General features: G+C 47.8%; 3 protein-coding genes and 1 pseudogene across 8 annotated transcripts; 2 read left to right on the forward strand and 2 right to left on the reverse strand.

Annotated features, from left to right (window-relative positions):
* Positions 1-3689: 3689 nt before the first annotated feature.
* Positions 3690-14017, reverse strand: LOC102121517 (histone H4). 6 transcript variants are annotated; one of them, XM_073996860.1, is made up of 5 exons: positions 12822-14017; positions 11944-12437; positions 11607-11829; positions 8390-8572; positions 3690-7981 (listed from the first exon to the last, which is right to left on the reverse strand). In XM_073996860.1, the coding sequence occupies exon 1, from the start codon at positions 13987-13989 to the stop codon at positions 13678-13680; it is 312 nt and encodes a 103-aa protein (XP_073852961.1). In that variant the 5' UTR covers positions 13990-14017; the 3' UTR covers positions 3690-7981; positions 8390-8572; positions 11607-11829; positions 11944-12437; positions 12822-13677. The 6 variants fall into 6 exon arrangements, with proteins under 6 accessions (XP_073852961.1, XP_073852953.1, XP_073852957.1 ...); XM_073996852.1 differs by having other exon boundaries at positions 11526-11829; XM_073996856.1 differs by having other exon boundaries at positions 11526-11829; positions 11944-12532.
* Positions 4148-4568, reverse strand: LOC102128956 (histone H2B type 2-E-like; annotated as a pseudogene).
* On the forward strand, positions 4837-5400 carry LOC135971428 (histone H2A type 2-A). The gene has a single exon (XM_065546773.2). It carries the CDS (start codon positions 4889-4891, stop codon positions 5279-5281), a length of 393 nt encoding a protein of 130 aa, XP_065402845.1. The 5' UTR covers positions 4837-4888; the 3' UTR covers positions 5282-5400.
* Positions 4837-8040, forward strand: LOC141407250 (histone H3). Its single transcript, XM_073996834.1, has one exon. The coding sequence runs from the start codon at positions 6405-6407 to the stop codon at positions 6813-6815; it is 411 nt and encodes a 136-aa protein (XP_073852935.1). The 5' UTR covers positions 4837-6404; the 3' UTR covers positions 6816-8040.
* Positions 14018-21543: the final 7526 nt, after the last annotated feature.

The raw sequence follows: 21543 nt of genomic DNA on the forward strand, positions 1-21543 counted from the left end.
CCCCCCTGCCCCCAGGACTGCCTCAGCTTTCGTCTCAGTATTTGACTGAAACCTTCTATTCAACTTCAGTTTCAGCCTTAGAATAACGAGATGTCTATGTCAATGTCATTTGGGGCATCTCTGGTCTTGTGCAATCACAAAAGTCACCATTACCACTACACAGTATGTATTATGACCAATGGATATCATTCAGAGTTCTAGTTTACATATGCTATTATCAAACGTATATCATAAAGCTTTTAATATAACTTGGGGGTGAAATTAGTAAAATATCAATTTACATAAATTAATTTTATTGTAAAAATAAAATACATTAATGTATGAGTTTCTGTACTGTCTTTGATTACAGTTTTTAAAGTATTTCCCATTTTTTTATTTTGAAAATTTTAAACCTACAGAAAAGTTGGAAAAAAAAGTACAAAGAACAACCATAGTCCCTTCACCTGGATTCACCAATTATTATGATTTCGCTGCATTTGCCTTATCTTTGTCTTCTCAGGTACACACAGCCCCTGACCCATCTGGAAAATAAACTGCAAATATGTTGGCACTTCTCCGTAAATACGGTGGCATGTCTCTTAAAAATAGGATATTCTCCTAAATAGCTACAATAACATTATTATACCTAACAAATTTAATGCTGATTCAGTATTAATATGCAATCCATATTCAGATTTCTCCAATTATTGAAAAAACTCTGTATAGCTGTTGTATTAGTTTCCTGTGGCTGCTGCAACAAATTACTACAGACTTAATGGTTTTAAAACAACAGTCATTTATTCTCTTACAGTTTTGGGGGTCTGAAGTACAAAATCAATTTTACTCAGTAGAAATCAAGGCTGCACTCCCTCCAGAGGCCTTAAGGGGGAGGGTCTATTTCCATGCCTTTTCCAGCTTCTAGAGGTTTATTTCTGGTTTATGGTCCCTTCTGTCTTCAAAGCAAGCAGCCTGTTAATCTTCAGATCTCTCTCTGCTTCTACACTTGACTTTCTTGCCTCTCCTATACGGACTGTGGTGATTACATTTGGGGCCTACCTGGATAATCTGGCATAATCTCTCAATCTCAGAATTACATCTGCAAAATCTCCTTGGCTATATAAGGTAATACTCAGGCTCTAGGGATTAGGATATGGACATATTTGGGAGCCACATTTAGCCTGCCACAGCCATTGACTAATGTTATGGGTTGAGTTGTGTCCCCCCGAAAGATATGTTGAAGTCTAACCCCTAGTTCCTTAGAATTTTGCCTTCTTTGGAAATAGGGTCTTTGCAGATGTAACCAAGTTAAAATGAGGTCGTTAGGGTGGGCCCTAATCCAGTAGTATGACTGATACCCTTATAAGAAGACATGGAGACGGCTGGGTGCGGTGGCTCACGTCTGTAATCTCAGCACTTTGGGAGGAAAAGGCCAGCCTGACCAACATGATGAAACTCCATCTCTACCAAAAATACCAAATTAGCCGGGCGTGCTGATGCACGCATGTAATCCCAGCTACTCAGGAGGCTGAGGCAGGGAAATTGCTTGAACCCCGGGGGGCAGAGGTTGCAGTGAGCCAAGATCATGCCATTGCACTCCAGCCTGGGCAACAAGAGAGAAACTCCATCTAAAAAAAGAAAGAAAGAAAACATGGAGACATACATGAAAAGACTGAGGTAGAGATTACAGTTATGCTGCCACAAACCAAAAAACAAATGGGGCTACCAGACACTGAAAGACAAGAGTCTTCCCCTAGTGGGTTTGGAGAGAGCATGGCCCTACCAACACTTTGATTTCAAACTTCTGGCCTCTAAAACCATGAAAGAATAAGTTTCTGTTGTTTTACACCATACAATTTATGGTACTTTGACAGCCCCAGGAAATTAATACAACTACTAAAATTTTTTGATTTAATTTAAAAATTTTAAATAACATTTCACATCTAAAAAAAAAAAAACCCTGGACATTCTTCCTGTGATGGTAATACTAGTCTTTAGCCTTACTCAAGTATTGATTTTCAACATTTGGACATTTGTTCCAAATATGTAATAGGAGCAACTCTGTCCTAATAGACCCCATTTGACTTCTTTGAGACCTTTCACGAAAGATCTTTCCTTGTATCTAGGAAATTATTTATTATTCCTGAAATATTTCAAGATTCAAACTGGTATAAACAAATACGTCAGACAAATTGGCTTAACTGGAAGTCCAAAGGTACAGCAGGGATCCAAGGTTGGCCGAACTCCATGAGTGGCTCAGTTCTCTGATTCTCCCACACTGTGCCCTCCTCTGCATTTTCTCTATAATCATTCTTGCCTTCATACCTAAAGACAGTCCATCCTGCTGCTGCCTCTTGAAAGCAAATAAGCTGCTTTCCCAAAAGATAATAGCATGCTACACTCCCCTGGTGAGTTAGTTGTTAACTCAGTTCACTTCCTGAAATGTTAAATGCCAATTAGTTTGATCTAGATTCCTGAACTAATCACAGTAAGAAGCAGGTTGAGACAACAAACAAATCAGGCCAACCCTAAGAACTGTGGGCAAAATGCGTTTCTGGGAAACACATGTGGCAGCACTGTAACAGAAACAGAATTATAAAAACAAATACTACCTAGTCAGTAACATACATTATAGGACTATGAACTACTCAGTTATACCTCATGACGAAACACATGAGTAATAAAGTCTAGAAAAATACTTTAAGGTGATCTCCGTCATTCCCATTGCTGTGTTCACAGTTCACAGGTAGATCTTAAAGACAGGCTTGTGTTGTCTTTACTGAACTCTAGATCCATCTCTCCAACTGTCAGCTGCACATATCCACTTGAATAGCAAAGAGCTTCTCAAATTTCAAGTGGAACTCTGGATCTCCCTTCAGTGTCCCAATGAGTATCTTCTCCCAGTGTTCTATCCTAATAGTACCACGATCTACACAGTTGCTCAAGCCAAAAATCTAGGGGTTTCACTGTTACCTAAATCCTGTTCCTCAGCCACATCTATTCTACGTCAAAGATAAAATCCAACATTTCTGTTTCCATTACCACCACTGCACTCCAACATGTTATTTATCTGGTGTTTTTCACACTTTAGCATGCATCAGCATCACCCAGAAAGCTTGTTAACACAAATAATGGAACCTGGGAATTTTCATTTTTAATAACTTCAACTAATGCAGATGCTGCTGGTCTGGAAAGACTTTAAGACTTAATCACTGCTCCAGACCACAAAACTGCAACAGCCTCCTAATTGCTTTCCTTGCTTCTATTGTGGCCAGCCTAGGATTTATGATTCCCCAAAGCCATCAGTATAATCTTTTAAGGTTAATGAGGCTCTGTGATTCCAAATCCAGTGTTTCCAAAGCAGAGAACCTAATCAACTTCTCTTGCAAATTGGTGGTCCTTCTGTTCTTCAGGCATCCCAAACTCTGGCTTCAGAAATCATATATATTTTGTTGCCATTGTATGGAACTAATCATTAAACTGGACAAGCTTTTCCAAGTGATAATTCTTAGGGAAAAAATCACTATTTAATGGTATTGGGTAGATTTTAGGGTATCTCAAGTAGGAAGCACAGATGGTGTTAACGGTGTGAATCCTGGTTATCAAAATCAAGCTTCCATCTACCTGCTTAAGAAATTTTCACATGAACGGTATAGGCACGTGTTTGTGAACCAACGATATAAAAACCTCAAGAAATTTCTCGATACCATATATAAAAGTTGAACTATTTATTCCCTTCTAAGTACACATCTGAGAGCATACAATGTATTTAATCTCTACCTTCATTTTACCACTGAAGAGCAGACCCAACCTTTGTTCACATAGACAATTTGATCTTACATAAGCTTACCAAAATTAACACTGCATTTCTAACCAGGACACAATTTGCTGGGCACACATTCACGGGTACGTAGGCATAACAAAGACAGTTTCAAGAGCAGCCCCTAAGGCAAACCCCAGCATATCTAGACCATAGTAAGATACCACTATCAATCTATGTAAGCTTACTTACAACAATGCCTATGTGAAAAGAATATAGTTCTCTGTGCTTGGTGGAGTTGCGTGCTCTCCGAAAAGCTGACGAGAAACCAAAAATATAAACTGGGACTGACAACACAGGAAAGATTCTTTCACTGAGGGGGTTAAGCAGCCCAGAAAAGAGACTTTGGAGTCAAGCAGCCGGGACTCGCTTGGAGCCGGTGTACTTGGTGACAGCCTTGCAAGTGCCCTGGGACAAGGCGTGCTTGGGCCAGCTCGCCGGGCAGCAGCAGGCGCAGGGCCGTCTGGCTCTCGCGGGACGTGATGGTGGAGCGCTTGTTGTAGTGCGCCAGGCGGGACGCCTCTCCCGCGATGCGCTCGAAGATGTCGTTGGCGAAGGAGTTCATGATGCCCACGGCCTTGGACGAGATGCCGGTGTCGGGGTGGACCTGCTTCAGCACCTTGTACATGCAGATGGAGTAGCTCTCCTTGCGGCTGCGCTTGCGCTTCTTGCCGTCTTTCTTCTGGGCTTTGGTGACGGCTTTCTTGGCGCCCTTCTTGGGAGCCGGCGCGGACTTTGCAGGTTCAGGCACGGCCAGACCCAAGACCGACTCTCACCCGCCGAGAACGCAGGCAGAACCTTGGTCTCGGGCTCTACCGGAAACGACTGTGCACTTACAGAGGCCGTGCGCGTGACGCTGCGTTGCGGTTCGCGAGTTTTTCGCGGCGCCCAATGCGAGAGAGACGAGATTATGTAAATGAGTGGATTCTGGCTGAGCTATCCTATTGGCTATCGGGACAAAATTTGCTTGAGCCAATCAAAGTGCTCCGTGGACAATCGCCGTTCTGTCTATAAAAGGGTGAAGCGGCGGCGTTTTCGGTGACTTTTCCGGTCGCCAGGCAGGAGTTTCACTCGGTGACTACTATCGCTGTGATGTCTGGTCGTGGCAAGCAAGGAGGCAAGGCCCGCGCCAAGGCCAAGTCGCGCTCGTCCCGCGCTGGCCTCCAGTTCCCGGTAGGGCGAGTGCACCGCTTGCTGCGCAAAGGCAACTACGCGGAGCGGGTGGGGGCCGGCGCTCCAGTCTACATGGCCGCGGTCCTCGAGTACCTGACCGCCGAGATCCTGGAGCTGGCGGGCAACGCGGCTCGGGACAACAAGAAGACGCGCATCATCCCTCGTCACCTCCAGCTGGCCATCCGCAACGACGAGGAACTGAACAAGCTGCTGGGCAAAGTCACCATCGCCCAGGGCGGCGTCCTGCCTAACATCCAGGCCGTGCTGCTCCCTAAGAAGACGGAGAGTCACCACAAGGCAAAGGGCAAGTGAGGCTGACGTCCGGCCCAAGTGGGCTCAGCCCGGCCCGCGTCTCGAAGGGGCACCTGTGAACTCAAAAGGCTCTTTTCAGAGCCACCCACGTTTTCAAATAAAAGAGTTGCTAATGCCGGTTCCTCTCAGTCCAGCGTTTCTCAGTAGTAAACGGCGAACCTGCAGCGGACGGGACGGAACGGGTGTGTGTGTGTGTGTGTGCGCGCGCGTGTGCCGTCTTGCATCTGGAGCACGTAACTGCCTTGGGTCATCGATGAGTGGGTCACGTAACTGCCTTGGGTCATCGATGAGTGGGTCCCCACTCCTAGGACTTCCCAGCGCAGGTGGAGGCACCAAACATCCTGGGTGCCGCCACGGTCCACTCCACACAGTCACAAACACCAGCGCCGCGGGCAGTACCCAAGGCGCTTAAAGTGTTGCGCCCGGAGCGCGCGCTTCCCCAGTGGTTTCCGCAGGCCATGGCCGGGCACTTAGACCTAGCCTAGCACTAGCGGGACGTGCTCCTTGCCCCCACCCCCGATGGGGAGGACCCTGAGCGGGTAGTGCTCGCCAGTGTGGCGGAGCTGGGTCTTGGCTTCACGGAGCTGACTTAAGTCTTAGTTTCTGTTTTGTTTCCCAAAGCGCCTTGGCGGCGGAGAGTAAGGGTCTCGGAGGCGGAATCTGGGGGCGGGCACCTCTCCCACCCAAAAGGTACCCGACAGGCGAAAAACGATCCGCCAAGTAGCAACTGGAGGCTGGGGGCAAATGGAAGAATGAGGTTCCATGCCGGAGCCGCTGGGCGCAACAAGAAAGGAAGCGAAGGGCGGACAGGGAACAATCTGACAAAACTGCAACGGAAAACGACTTTCACCCTGAAGGAAAGGGGGAAAAACAAGCTTGCAAAACTTGGCCAACTGGAAAGTAGAAAGTGAGGCGGGTGGGCGGGATTAGGGAGGACTCTGCCCAAGCCAACCGGTGACTTTAGGACGGGTGACGTCACAGCCAATGGACAGCCAGCGCGGGATTTTCAATTCTTGTTCCGCCCAATCGGGAAAAGACTGTGCTTATAAAGACGGCTGCCGCGGGGCCAGCAGCTCGTTTCTCTCCCCGCCGCTGCGCTGGTAAGCTTGTGTTTTGGTTCGCTATGGCCCGTACTAAGCAGACTGCCCGCAAGTCGACCGGCGGCAAGGCCCCGAGGAAGCAGCTGGCCACCAAGGCGGCCCGCAAGAGCGCGCCGGCCACGGGCGGGGTGAAGAAGCCGCACCGCTACCGGCCCGGCACCGTGGCCCTGCGGGAGATCCGGCGCTACCAGAAGTCCACGGAGCTGCTGATCCGCAAGCTGCCCTTCCAGCGGCTGGTACGCGAGATCGCGCAGGACTTTAAGACGGACCTGCGCTTCCAGAGTTCTGCCGTGATGGCGCTGCAGGAGGCCAGCGAGGCCTACCTGGTGGGGCTGTTCGAAGACACGAACCTGTGCGCCATCCACGCCAAGCGCGTGACCATCATGCCCAAGGACATCCAGCTGGCCCGCCGCATCCGTGGTGAGCGGGCTTAAGAAGTGCGCGTTCGGTCGGAGGTTCCATCGTATCCAAAAGGCTCTTTTCAGAGCCACCCACATCAGCACTTGGAAGAAGCTGTACCGCTTGCCCTCCGTGCTCCCCCTCCGGCATTAGAGCGGGGAAGGCGCTTCCGGTTGGGCTCCCAACAAAACACGGGGCCGGTTGACAAGTCAGGTCCCCTGCTGCGGTGCCATCTTGAGCTCTGCCGACTTCGGCCAGTTGGCCTATCCGGACTGGCCGGGCTGCGGCCGCTTTCCTTGGCGCCGGCTTGGGGGCTGTGACGGTCCGGCTCTTCCTGCGCGTGACCGGGGCCCTGCGTGGCGCGGGGAGGCAGGGCAGGAGGGACGGGGCGTCGGTCCCGAGGCCAGGGGTCATCAGGTGGACGCTCAGGGCTCGCGGTCCTGAGAGCGCCCGGCCTTTGCGGAAGTGGAGGGCCACACGCCCGTGCTTCGCGCCCAAACCGGCCTCACCCGGCGCGGCCCTCCGGCTAGCGAGGGAAATGACCACCTCGGCCTCGCCGGGGTTCTGCGGGCAAACGTGGGGAGAACTGCGCTGGGGCTGCCGGTCGGGCCCACGCCACCTCCACCAGCACAGTGGTAACCCCCACATCCTGCCCCTAAGCCAAAATTCCCGGGGTCACGGGGTGTGGGCGGAATTTTGTGAATCTGGGCTTAATCGAGCTGTTCCCTGTCCATGTCCACAGGAGACTCACTCTATGCCAATGAGGGCACTCGGTCCTCTTAGAAGCTGCATGGTGTGTCTGGATTTTCTGTCCAGACTCAGTAGTTCCTTTACATTGTTTTCGTCGGACACGTGGGCAGACGCTGGTCCCCGAGGTCAGATCCTTGGGAAGACAGTAGATCAAACAGGCAGAACGTGGGCCTCCGTTGGGCAAATGAAGTTCCTCACCTTAGGAAATCGTGACAGGAGGCCTCAGAGGCGATCTCTATAGTCTCTGGGAGCTGGGAAGTCCAAGGCCTCTTAGTGGGAAAGTGAGGCAGGGTCTTGCAGAGCCCACTCTACACAGGGCCAGATACAAATGGCCGTAGAGGTCTTAGGTAACACCTTCTCGGTCATTTAGTTGCACCTCAAAGAAGCCAGGGCTTTGGTTTTCTGTTTGTTTCATCACAGTTGACAGGTTAAAAGCATTCACCGCAGAGATCTGTGAGAATTAAGAGGGGAGAAGGGAAAATGGAATAAAACTTCGTTTTGTAAAGCTGCCATTTTGCCTTTCCTGAGGCGTGTTAAGTGAGGAGAGCAGTGTAGGTGAGCCCTGCTGGGGACTGCCACATGTTTCTGCTCCAGGGTCACAGCAATTTCTAGAGCATGCCTCTGGGTCTCTGCGGAGACCCTCATAACCTGCTTAGGCCCACAGTGCATGGGCGGTATTCTGACTTCAAAAACTAGTGACCTTCAGAGGTGGGCAGGTCACCCACCATCTCTGCACCCAGCTTCTCAGGTCCAGTAGTGACTGAGCAGAGACCGGAAGCTGCGGATGTTGGTGTCAGACATCTAGGTCCTCTGACTGCCCCCCCCACCCCGCACCCCAGATCACACTCCTTTCACTCACCAGTCTGGGCACCTCTAAACTCCAGGAGGTCTCCCCGGCTGAATGTCAAAGGAAAATTTCGTGGCTTTTTTTTTATATCCAGTCAGGAGTAGAATTCATTACATCTTGTGGTCCTGGCACTGTGAAGGCCTGCACTCACAGGAATCTGTCAGTCTTCGTATTTGTTTGCGAGACCAGCATAAGCTGAATTCATCAATACAAGATAACATTCTAAAATGCTAAGTTTTAACATTTAATCATTCCCTGTACTTAAATCATTGTCTCCCCTCAGGTGACAGTTAAAGGATAATTAAGGATACGGTAAAGAAATACTCTTCCTCTGGCTGGGCACTGTGGCTCACAGCTGTTAATCCCGGCACTTTGGGAGGCGGAGGCGGGCGGATTGCTTGAAGTCAAAGTTCCAGACCAGCTTGGGAAACATAGCAAGACCCTGTCTCTACAACAACAACAGAAAAAAGAAAAAGAAAAAAGAAATACCTAGCCGGGAGTGGTGCCATTTGCCTGTGGTCCCAGCTACTAGGGGGGCTGAGGTGGGAGAATCACTTATGCCCGGGAGGCAGAGACTGCTGTGAGCTGAGATTGTGCCACTGCACTCCAGTGTGGGTGACAAGATAGTGAGACCCTGTCTCAAACCCACCTCTTCCTCTAATAACTAGCTTCTACGTGGCTACCTTGGTTGCCAGTAAGCCCACTCTGAATCTGTGGCTTTTATGAAGTGAAAAACGTGCTTTGTTCACATTTAATTCTGCCTTAGGCAGGCTAGTGGGGGACAGGTGTGTGTGTGTGTGTGTTTGGAGGGGAACTACATGGTAAGAGACATGGCCATGTTTACACTGCTTTTTCTTCCTTAGAAGAGGACTTGTCCACTCTCCTGGTCACCCTTATCCTTCTCTCGGTCCGCATCTCAGTCTTCTCATGTCTTTCTCTTCCCCGTCAATATTCCTGGTTTCCCCCGTGCTGGCCTTGGCCATCTTCTTTTCTCCGTGCAACTCAAGTGAGATTGACTCCCTGCTTTCCATATTTCTGTCCCTTAGCTAAGTGCTCCCAAATTGGTATCTTCTGCTGAGACCCTATCCTGAGCGCTACACATTTTGTGTGTGTGTGTGTGTGTGTGTGTGTGTGTGTGTGAAACAGGGTCTCACTCGTCTAGGCTGGAGTGCAGTAGCACAATCAAAGATCACTGCAACCTTGGACTCCTGGGTTCAGGGGTCCTCCCACCTCAGCCATCTGAGTAACTGGGACTACAGGCACACACCACCAGGCCCGGGTAATTTTTTTTATTTTTTGTAGAGTCAGGGTCTCACTGCATTGCCCAGGCTGGTCTCGAAATCCTGGGCTCAAGCCATCCTCCCACCTTGGACTCCCAAAGTGCTGGGATTAAAGACGTGGGCCACTGTGCCTGGCTACACCAATGTTTCTAACTGCCTGGTAGATAGGTCCTTCTGGATGGATACTAGGCACTTCAAACCCAGCTTATTTCCAAAACCACATGCATCATCTTGCTTTCCAAACCGATTTGTTTCTTTCCACATTCCCCATCTTCCTGGAAGACACCTTCATTACCCCCATCTGTTCTGAGTCAGGTGTCCCTTCCTCTTGCCCTCTGTGCAAATCTCATGAGTTCCAAATGTTACTAAATCTACCTTCTGACTTTCAATTGTATCACCTTTTCTCCGTCCACCCATGACCATGCCTTAACTGAAGCTCTCGCCAGCTCTGGTCTAGTAGATTACATAGTCAGGATAGTCTTTCTGCCCTGCCACACTGAGCTTCCATTCTGTACCAGAGATACCTTTTTCTTTCTTTTTTTTTTTTTTTGAGACGGAGTCCCGCTCTGTCGCCCTGGCTGGAGTGCAGAGGCACCATCTCGGCTCACTCCAACCACCGTCTCCCGGGTTCATGCGATTCTCCTGCCTCGGCCTCTGGAGTAGCTGGGACTACAGGTGCGTGTCACCACGCTCAGCTAATTTTTATATTTTTAGTAGAGACGGGGTTTCACCATGTTGGCCAGGATGGTCTCAATCTCTTGACCTCGTCATCTGCCTGTCTTGGCCTCCCAAAGTGCTGGGATTACAGGCATGAGCCACAGTGCCCGGCTCCCTTGCTCTTCTTTGCCCTCATCTCTTTGGGCCCTCCTCCTTGCCTCTGCCCTCTCCTATCTTAATACCCCTTCCCTTCCTTAACCTCTCAGCATTAGGCTGGCAACATTTCTCAGGGTGAGGATTTGTCTTTGTTTATTTCCGTAGTAGCCGTACCCAAGCAATGCCTGGTCACCATAAGTAGAGTTAAATCGTCTCTCAAAAAAACAAAACAAAAAACGAACTACATTGAGTGGGAAAGGCAATACATATATCAACTTTGGTTTCGGTATCACTTCATGGCGTCATTCTTCTTTCACGTATAACTTTTCATTTGATCCTTAAAATAATCCTGTGAAAAAGGCAGGAATTCTCAGTAATTGGCCGGGCATGGTGGCTCACACCTGTAATCCCAGCACTTTGGGAGGCTGAGAGGGGTGGATCCCCTGAGGTCAGGAGTTCAAGACCAGCCTGGCCAACACGGTGAAACCCGGTCTCTACTAAAAATACACAAATTAGCTGGACTTCAAACTAAAGCAAATTTTAACATTTGGGTGAACATCTGGGCAACATATATTCAGGTTTTAAATATTTTTGCATTAAAACAAAAACTGTTTAAAAAAAAGAAAAAGAGGACAGGCGCGGTGGCTCACTCCTGTAATCCCAGCATTTTGGGAGGCCGAGGAGGGCGGGTCACCTAAAGTCAGGAGTTCGAGACCAGCCTGGCCAACATGGCAAAACCTCCATCTCTACTAAAAATACAAAAATTAGCCCGGCGTGGTGGTGGGCACCTGTGGTCCCAGCTACTCGGGAGGCTGAGGCAGGAGAATCACTTGAACCCGGGAGGTAGAGGTTGCGGTCAGCCAAGATCGTGCCACTGCATTCCAGCCTGCGTGACAGATCAAGACTCCATCTCATAAAAAGAAAGAGGAAGGAAGGAAGGAAGGGAAAGAAAGAAAGGGAAGGAAGGAAGAAGGAAGGAAAGAAAAAGAAAGAAAAGAAAAAGAAAGAGAAAGAAAGAAAGAGAAAGAGAGAGAGAAAGAAAGAAATGCTGTTACCTAAGTCAGTGGCTTTCAACCTTTAATGTGTATCAGAATCACCGGGAGGGCTTTTCTAAAGCACAGATTACTATGTCTCACCCCTCAGTTTCTTCAGTTTCTCATTCAATAGGTCTGGGGTGGGGCCCAAGACTTTATCCCAGGTGATCAGTGCTGCTAGATGAGAGGCTACATTTTGAGAACAACTGATTCAGACAATGGACGTGTTTTCTCCCCCACTCCCTTTCTTTCTTTATCTTCAAATTTTTGATATCTCCTTCTTTAGTGGATCTTGGTGAGGATCAGATAGATTCATCAGCATTGCCTTTAAAATTAAAAAAAAAAATCAGTGATACTTGAAATAGCAATGCTGAAAATCACAGGTCAGATTTAAAAGGGAAAAGGAAACATCTTGAGCATTACAACCTCTATTTCTTACCTGGACATCTTCACAAATGTTATTCTTGCCACTTCCTCCCTGCCCTCAACCCTTTTACTCTGTATCTCAGTAGGATGCCAATCATTCTGCCCTTTATTCAGAGTCCGACACAAGCCCCAACGTCCATAGCCAAGTTTTCCTTGGTTTCCCAGCAGCCAGTGACTCCTGTAGCATTAGGATTCCTATAGTAGTTATTGTCTACATTTCTCAGCATATTGAATATGTACTGCCTCTTACTGTTGGACTGTTTATTCTTAAATGTGTACAGGTATGGATTTATGTCGTCTATATATTATGCATTTATTGTCTTCTCCGTTCTGATGGTAAGCTCCTGGAGGGCAAGTCTTGCATCCACCGCTTTGCTGGCAGCCCCATTGGTAAGCTCCTGGAAGGCAAGTCTCGCACCAGTGCTTTGCCGGCAACCTGATTGCTAAGTACCGAGTTTTAAGCTTAGTTCAGTCTCAAGTGTTTGATGCTGATGAGAGCAGCCACATCTGAAAACCAATAAAGCAACTGCTGGTTTATCCTTTGGGAGCTGACAGAATTTCTTCTTCCAAATACATACACAGTAAAATCATAAGCCTAGAATCTTAAAAAAAAAAAAACATAAAAAGAAAAAACAAACAAGAAACTTATGGGATATGCAATGGCTGCAAAACTGTAGGGATTAGAAATGTGAACCCACATTTTAATCCAAATGAGGGCAATTTAGAGGTGGTAGTGTAAAGAATAGCTTGCTTTAACAGATGCCATGCTGATATAGAATTGGCTTTTGCCTTGTCAAAATTAAATTGTGCTTTCTGTATTGATGGTGGGCACGTTTCTGCACGTCTCTCATTCTAAGCTACAACAGGCCCTAAGAAGTAGAAGTCACATACCTGAATTAGTTGTGAAGTTGCTTTCAGATCATATCGTTGGTTCACTCTTATAGAAGGATCACATTAAAATGTCTCTGCATTTGTATCCTTGCAATGCCACAACTGAAAGACAGTTATCTCATAGGTCCTTGATTAAATTAGGAGCCTTTTTACTGAACACAAGAAATGATACTTTTCAGGCACTGGGCAGATAGCTTGCTAGAAATTCATTTTTTTTAACTGTACTAAGATTGAGCTGAGTGCGTGGCTGAAGATACCACATAACATGGACCCTTACTAAGGGATCTAGTCCACCCGCTTGTTATGTAGAGGGTAAAATGAAGCCCAGAACAGTCAATCGCGAAATCTAAGCCGATCAGGTGGGAAAGCCGGCATCTATAGAATGAAGATCTAAGGCTGCTTCTCCCACTTTGCCTGAGCAAATGTAGGGAGATTACATAGCAAGGCACGTGTAAATTGCCAGTGCCTATTTCTCAGAACCAGATCTGGTGATCGCAAAGACGTGCCCCTCTAGGTGTGCCTATATACTGCTCCAGAAGAGCAAGCCGAGAAAGTAGTGGTCAAACCTAGAGCACATTCAACCTTTCATATCGATAAAGGCAAAAAAAAAAAAAAGCCCAAGTAAGTGAAAAAGCCGCTTTCGGTCAACGACTTAAGTCTTTACGGCTGTGAGCGCCAGGGGCCACAGTAGCTTTCCGTTAACTTCAGATCCGACTGTCGCCCCACTGCCAAAGTTACCTTCCAACATCGTTACTGTTGCACTTTATGCAGTCAAGTGTCCAGCTCCTCAGATGAGCGAGTGGTCGGCCCTAAAAAGGGCCTTTGGGATCGAAACGTGCAAAGCTGGAGCGGCGGCCTAGCCTCCGAAGCCGTACAGTGTGCGCCCCTGGCGCTTGAGCGCGTACACCACATCCATGGCTGTGACGGTCTTGCGCTTGGCGTGCTCGGTGTAGGTGACTGCGTCCCGAATCACGTTCTCCAGGAACACCTTCAGCACACCGCGGGTCTCCTCGTAAATGAGGCCAGAGATCCGCTTAACGCCGCCACGCCGAGCTAGACGCCGAATGGCAGGCTTGGTGATGCCCTGAATGTTGTCTCTCAGGACCTTGCGGTGGCGCTTAGCGCCCCCTTTGCCTAAGCCTTTTCCACCCTTTCCCCTGCCAGACATGACTGCTACAGTCTGAAAGACAGCTTCTGTCAGGGCAAGCACGGTCTTCCCCTGATATACAAGAGTATCGGACCAGATTGAAAACCGAAAGCGCGCCGGCGGGAAGCTTTCTCAATTGTCCCCGCCCTCTCGACATTTCGTCATTTCTTTTCTGTTCTCCTCTCCCTCCTCCTCCACTCTGCTCGGGTCCCTCCCACCCTCTTCCCCCCGCCCCCCGCGCCCCGCTACGCCATAGTCCCCGGGAGAATTCACATCCCAACCCAGGGCTTCCGGATTCTGCGGTGGCTTTGGCCTGTGTCTGGTCTGAGGACGCCCGAAAGGCACTGCACTGAGGCTAAGGGAAAGTTCTTCTGGAGGGAGCCTCAGGTAGAGCAAATGGAGGCCAGAGGCGGGCAGGAGCGCGCCAGCGCAGGATTTAATCCCGACGAGCGGATTCAGAGCCGTCCTTATATAAAGCCTCAGGAAGCGCCGTTCCGACGATGAGGCCGGCACGCGAGAGGCGACCTCAAGAGCGGAGGCGACCTCAAGAGCGGCGGCGCCAGGGATCTGTGCGCCAAGGGAGGACGGGAGGGAGCAGGTTCGCCATAATTCCTGACTCTAGGCTCTGTTTTGTTGGACCGAGCCACTCTATTTTAGCTCACGCAGGAGAATTCTGGCCCTGGGAAAATTGATCTCAGCATGCTGCCAAGCTTTCTCATGGAGGTCAGCGAATCCCAACACACTGTCGGTCAAAGCAGTGCTGGAAGAAACAAAACAGTTCTCCCTCGGTAGAACTGAGGGGGATTGGTCCAGGGCTCCCGCCGATACCAAAATCCTGGTTGCTCAAGTCTCTCATAGAAAATGGCGTAGTATTTGCACATAACTATGCACATCCTCCCGTGTACTTTAAATGGTCTCTAAATTACTCTGTAACACCTAATCCAATGTAAATGCTATGTAAGTAATTGTTATACTGTTTTTATTTTTACTAGCTTTTGTTGTATTTTTTTTTTAATTCATTTGTTTGATATTTCGATCTTGGGGAACCCGCGTATATGGAGGGCCTGCTACACAGAGAAAACTGAGGGATATTCTGTGCATCCGTTTCTACGGATCCTCTAAATCGGCCTTTGTTTTCAGCCAGGATTTAGTGCCCAACTGTGTCCTCTGGAGGCCCCACATGGAGCTAGCAAAGTTTGCTGCATCGGGTTTTGCAAGAGGACTATCTGCTCCATACTGAGAGTAATTACCACAAACTGCCCTATGAAATTGGTTGGGGTTCTTACTGTTAGCATGTTTATTACTTTATCAGGGCTCTCTGTAGGAGAGTCTGTGAGAAAATGTTCTGGTTTCTGCTGAAAGAATCGTGTTTTGTTGGGGTTTTTTCCCCGGAAAAAATATTATTTTTAAAAACTTTTCTGTGCCCTGTTTAATCTCTCCCTTGGATCCACCTCCTATGTGCTCATAAATCGTAAATCTGTATTCAGACTTCTAGACTCGAAACACGTAGATCCACCTCGTGGTTCTTCAGTCATTTTAAGCTCAAAACTCAAAGTCTCCCGAAATCAAAATGTTGACATTTATAATCTCCAGGGTGTGACTCACGGGGGATGAGGGGAGCACTTCTCTCCCTCCCCGCATAAAGCTGGTTCTCCTGTCTGCTCATTGAACGGTTCCACTACCCGTCACAGCATCTACGTGCCTAAACCAACACCCCAGCATTGGCATCAGATATCTTCCTCTCCCTTGGCTGCTTCAGGACAGAGAAGAAACATGCTTGCCCTTTTCTGACTCTTTAGTAACTCTCGCCAAATCTATCACATTATTTTACATCTCTTTACATCTTAGTACTCCCCCCATCTTGGCTGTGTGTTCCTTACTGGCAGTGATTTTTGTTTATTCATTTTTGTAAACTGACACTTAGTTCAGTGTCCAATATAAGCTCAATAATAGTTAATAAAAGGAAAAGTGCCTGCATCTGATTGCTTTTAAACACTGTTAGAAAAGACATAACCAAATTGCAGCTTGATAAAACCACCACAAAACAAGGCTGAGAGAAGTGGTGATTTCTGGTGTCAGCGGGCACAGGACCCTGGGCAGAATCAGAGATACGGGGTCTATTCAGTTCCCTTTTTAAGGGGATCAGGACATGCTACCTCCAAATGTGCCAGTTTCGACTTAAGAATTATTTTCAGCTGAAATAAACAGCTAAAATCCCTTACCTGTTTAATAGCAGATCCTCCTCGCAAGTCTCAAATTTTTAACTCAGTTGTCATAAATCTTCTTCAGGACTAGAAGCAAATCTAATCTCAGAGATGAGAAGTAGTCATCACACCCAAATAGACATTGTCACAAGACTCGAATCTTCCATCTATTCTAAGGGACCATTTATCTTTTCAAAAGTCATTTGGTTTTCCGTATGTCCTTTATTCCTCCTCCTTTTCCCCTGCTGTTAGGTAGATCCCAAATTCTAACCACCCCTTTGAGTTACTCATCTCAGAGTGCTCCTATGTATACACTTTTTTTTTTTTTTTTTTTTTTTTTGATTCAGAGTCTTACTCTGTCACCCAGGCTGGAGTGCAGTGGTACAATCTCGGTTTAAACACCCAAGTCTGTGGTGTTTTGTTATAGTCCCTCTAGAAACTAATACAGGATTCATGGTCTGCCAAAATCCCATTCCCGGCTCAGACCGACAATGGATGGTGGGATCCTTCGTGATACGTACCCTGTGAGTTAGAAGTAGCAACTAGAGCTGTTGAGGACAATACCTTTGCACCCGGTACCTCATCCACTGAATTTTATTTTCAAAGATATAGTCTGAAACCCTCAGAGGGTGAGTGCCTTTCCAGTGTGTCAGAGCCGTTAGCAGCTGGGCAGACCGCTGAGCATATAGATTTCTAGGTCAAGGCCCTCTCCCCAAAGAATCATACTCCCTGGTTGAACTGAACCTAAATCAGGTTTTGAACTAGACAGATGCCAACCAACTTAAAATTTGAAAGACACCCAAGACCTGTCCATGGCCCTGGGATTTGAGGACAACCTGTGCATGTCATGGCTATGGCAGTTCAGGGGTCTCTGGCTTAGTGGGAACGTCTATGTCCTAACTTCACCCTTCTCACTCTTCCACCCCCATCTGCCCCTCCTATGACAATGGAGTGCTCATTCCCCAAATTATCAGCACCGTGAAAGAGAGAAAGGAACACTGGATAGTCTAAGACCTGGTCTTGGCTTGTGTGAGACAGTGGAGACCTCACTACTTGGTCTTTTCTGGTTTACTGTCAAAAGGTTGAAGCTGGGGCCTTGACTGCCTCCTGTTCTCTGTTCCAGGGATGCTATACAATAGAAGTTTTGGGTCTTGACCATCGAAAGGTCCCATGAATTCTCCACTCAGCTCAGCTCAGCCCCCTGCTCTCACATTGGGTGAGGAAACGATAGGCAGTGCGAACGGGCATATGCACACTCACTGAGGAAGTGCAGCCTGTCTGACCCAATCTCTCTCACCCAGCCTAGGCAGGACACTGTTTCCTTAACTATCAGCAGCTATCTTGGGGATTTCCCCACAGGGCCAGGGCAACAGAATCGGGTTCTCACTGTGACCATGGTCTGGAAGGACCATGAGGAATTCCCCAGTGCTGTCAGGGTTTCCCATACTGTCACAGACAGTTTAGTAACAGCTTTGACACCTTTTGGTAATAGGACAAAGTTAACACTCCTGCCACTATCCTGTGAAGGCCAAACTTCCTAGGCCCCATAGGAAACTTTTGGAATGTCTTCTTTGGGTTGAGAAACTGGGGCAAAGTAGAACCCAATTTTTTCACGTCAATATCAAAATGTAATCATTTCAGGTGCACAGAGTTCCGCACTTTCAGATTGGTCTTAAAAGAAAATCGGCCTGGCGCGGTGGCTCAAGCCTGGAATCCCAGCACTTTGGGAGGCCGAGACAGGCAGATCACGAGGTCAGGAGATCGAGACCATCCTGGCTAATACGGTGAAACCCCGTCTCTACTAGAAAAATACAAAAAAACTAGCCGGGCGAGGTATTGGGCACCTGTAGTCCCAGCTACTCGGGAGGCTGAGGCAGGAGAATGGCGTAAACCCGGGAGGCCGAACTTGCAGTGAGCCAAGATCCGGCCACTGCACTCCAACCTGGGCGACAGAGCGAGACTCCGTCTCAAAAAAAAAAAAAGAAAGAAAGAAAAGAAAATCGCCGGGCGCGGTGGCTCATGCCTGTAATTCCAGCACTTTGGGAAGCCCAGGCGGGCAGATCACCTGAGATCCGGAGTTCGAGACCAGCCTGACCAACGTGGTGAAACCCCATCTCTACTAAAAATACAAAAAAAAAAAAAAAAGGTTAGCCGGACTTGTTGGCGGGCGCCTGTAATCCCACCTACTCAGGAGGATAAGGCACGAGAATCGCTTGGATCTGGGAGGCGGAGGTTGCAGTGAGCTGAGATTGCATCATTGCACTCCAAACTGGGTGACAAAAGCGATACTCCGTCTCAAAACAAAAAGAAGAAAGAAAGAAAAGAAAGGAAAGAAAGAGAAGGAAAGAAAAGAAAGGAAAGAAAGAGAAAGAAAGAAAGGAAGAAAGAAAGAGAGAAAGAGAGAAAGAAAGAAAAAGAAAGAAAGAAAAAGAAGGAAAGAAGGAAGGAAGGAAAAGAAAGAAAGAAAGAAAGAAAGAAAGAAAGAAAGAAAGAAAGAAAGAGAAGGAAAGAAAATCAAATAAAGAGCAAATCACATTCTCTTGAAAATTCTCGTTACATCCAGCCTGGTTCCAGGGAAGCCCTGCCGTGAAACTGGTATTGTTACTTAGACTTAGGGTCCTTTGATCAGAGTTGATGATGTCCTCAGCTAAGTCAGTGCTAGGAGTGGACAGAGATGAAGTGATAGATGTGACAGAATTGTAGAATGTAGATTTAATAAGATTTGGTGTTTCAGGGCGGGACGTGGTGGCTCATGCCTGTAATCCCAGCACTTTGTGAGGCCAAGGTGGGCCGATCACATGAGGTCAGTTCAAGACCAGCCTGGCCAACACGGTGAAACCTCGTCTCTACTGAAAATACAAAAGTTGGCCAGGCACGGTGGCTCATGCCTGTAATCCCAGCACTTTGGGAGGCTGAGGCGGGGGGATAATGAGGTCAGGAGATGGAGACCATCCTGGCTAACACGGTGAAACCCCGTCTCTACTACAGATACAAAAAATTAGCCGGATGTGGTGGCAGATGCTTGTAGTCCCAGCTACTCAGGAGGCTGAGGCAGGAGAATGGCGTGAGCCCGGGAGGCAGAGCCTGCAGCGAGCCCAGATGGCACCACTGCACTCCAGCCTAGGCGACAAAGCAAGACTCCATCTCAAAAAAAAAAATAAAATCAGCCAGGCGTGGTGGTGCACACCTGTAGTCCCAGCTACTCGGGAGGCTGAGGCAAGAGAATTGCTAGAACCAGGGTGGTGGAGGTTACAGTGAGCCAAGATCGTGCCACTGCACTCTAGCCTGGGCGACAGAGTGAGATTTCATCTCAGAAAAAAACCAAAAAAAATTGGTGATTTAGGCATTTGGAGAATGCATGCAACAAAGGAGCTTCTGGCCTGAGGAGCTATGGGGTTGATGTTAGATTTTAGTAACATGGAGAACGCAGAGAGAAGAAATTGCTTTTCTTTTTTTTTTTTTTTTGGTTTTTTGAGACAGAGTCTCTCTCGGTTGCCCAGGCTGGAGTGCAGTGGAAAGATCTCTGCTCACTGCAACCTCCACCTCTCAGGTTCAAGCGATTCTCCTGCCTCAGCCTCCCAAGTAGCTGGGATTATAGGTGCCTGACACCATGCCCAGCTAATTTTTTGTATTTTTACTAGAGAGAAGTTTCACTGTTTTGGCCGGGCTGGTCTCGAACTCCTGACCTCAAGTGAGACACCTGCCTTGGCCTCCCAAAGTGCTGGAATTACAGGCATGAACCACCACGCCCAGAGAGAAATTGCTTTTGAAAGCAAAAAGATGCATAAAGTCCCTCCTGACATTGAAAATTGAGATTCTTGTTCTCTATCTAGGAGAACACATCCACCAGTTGTTATTACTCTAATCAGTAAAGGGTCTCAGCTGGAGATACTTGTCAGTAAGCCGTCAGCAAACCGATAAGGAAAATGAAAGGCAGGGAATTTGATGAGATCTTCGCAGGGGTTAGGGAGAAAAGAAGGAGACTGAGACAGGCACCCTGGGCAAGCAGGAACATTGATGGGAGTTGGTAGATTAGGAGAATACCAAGAGACAGAGGATAGCTGGAAAGGGATGAGGACCACCAGAAGAGAATATGTCCCAAGGAGGCAAAGGAGGTGTCAACAGGGTCATATTGTGCACCAAAGTTCAGAAATAATGGTTATAACTTAACATTCCTTAAGCTCAGTGACTGCTGACTGTGCTTCATATTTTACGTCTTATACATCACCACAACAATCCTGCAAGGAAGGCAGATGTTTTATCATTCTCATTTTACAGACTAGGAAGCTTTGAGTATTTTGCCCAAGTTCCCAAAACTATTAAGTGTCAGGGCCAGGGACTTTGTCCAAAGTGCGAGGTGTCCAAAGTTCAGGTGCTCGGGCAGAAAACACCCACGGAGAAGCTTGTACTGGAAGCTCAGAAAGGAAGTGACAGGAGGCATTGTGATACACACGGTTGAGGGCCTCACTGCTTCTCCTGACTTCTCTACCTTTTCAGACGGCATTCTTCTCAGGTTCTAACAAGCTTACCCTCTCCTCTGGTTTAGCAGTTCCTCCCAGATTCATTTATCCTTCCAGTTCCCTGCAAAATTCTGAGTGCAAAATTCTTTTGCCTTGTTCATCTCTCCAAGTCAGCATCCTGGAGCATAGTAGATGATCAGGAAATGCCTGATTGCCCTGATTCCACTGGCCTCTGAATTCTCACTCAAAAGGGCATAATACCCAGGCCCCTCCTAGGTTTCAAAGAATTCTCAGGAATTTGCAGGCCAGAAGCAATATAACCTGGACTCTGGAAGGAACTTCCTCCAGGCTGGCCCCAGAAGAGGAAGGGGTAGCTGCCCTGAGCTGTACCCCTTGCCTACAAGTTGCTACAGTCCACCATCAGGCTAGTTGTGTAGCCTTAGCCGAAGGCAGAGCTCCCCTTGGTGCTCAAAGATAAATACTTTGGGGAGGAGTGCACATTTGGGGTAGACTGAATAATAGCCCCACAGAGATATCCGCATCCCAATCCTTGGAATCTGTGAATATGTTACCTTATATAGCAGAGGAACTCTGCAGATGTGAATAAATTAAGGACCTTGAGATAAAGAACTTATCCTGGATTATTGAGATGAGCCCCTCATATAATCACATGAGTCCTTAGAGAGACGAGAGGGTCAATCAGGGAGAAGAGGGTGTGATGACAGACGCAGACATTAGAGTGATCTGTCGAGGGGATAAAAAATGCCAGTTTCTAGAAGCTGGAAGATTAAAAAAAATGGATTATATACCTGGAGCCTCCAGAATAAACCAGTCCTTCAGACATTTGTTTTAGCCCCTTGAAACTTATGTTGGGCTTCTGACCTCTAGAATGATAACAGAATAAATTTGTA

Source organism: Macaca fascicularis, chromosome 1 (assembly GCF_037993035.2).
Source record: "Macaca fascicularis isolate 582-1 chromosome 1, T2T-MFA8v1.1".
Lineage (NCBI taxonomy): Eukaryota > Metazoa > Chordata > Mammalia > Primates > Cercopithecidae > Macaca > Macaca fascicularis.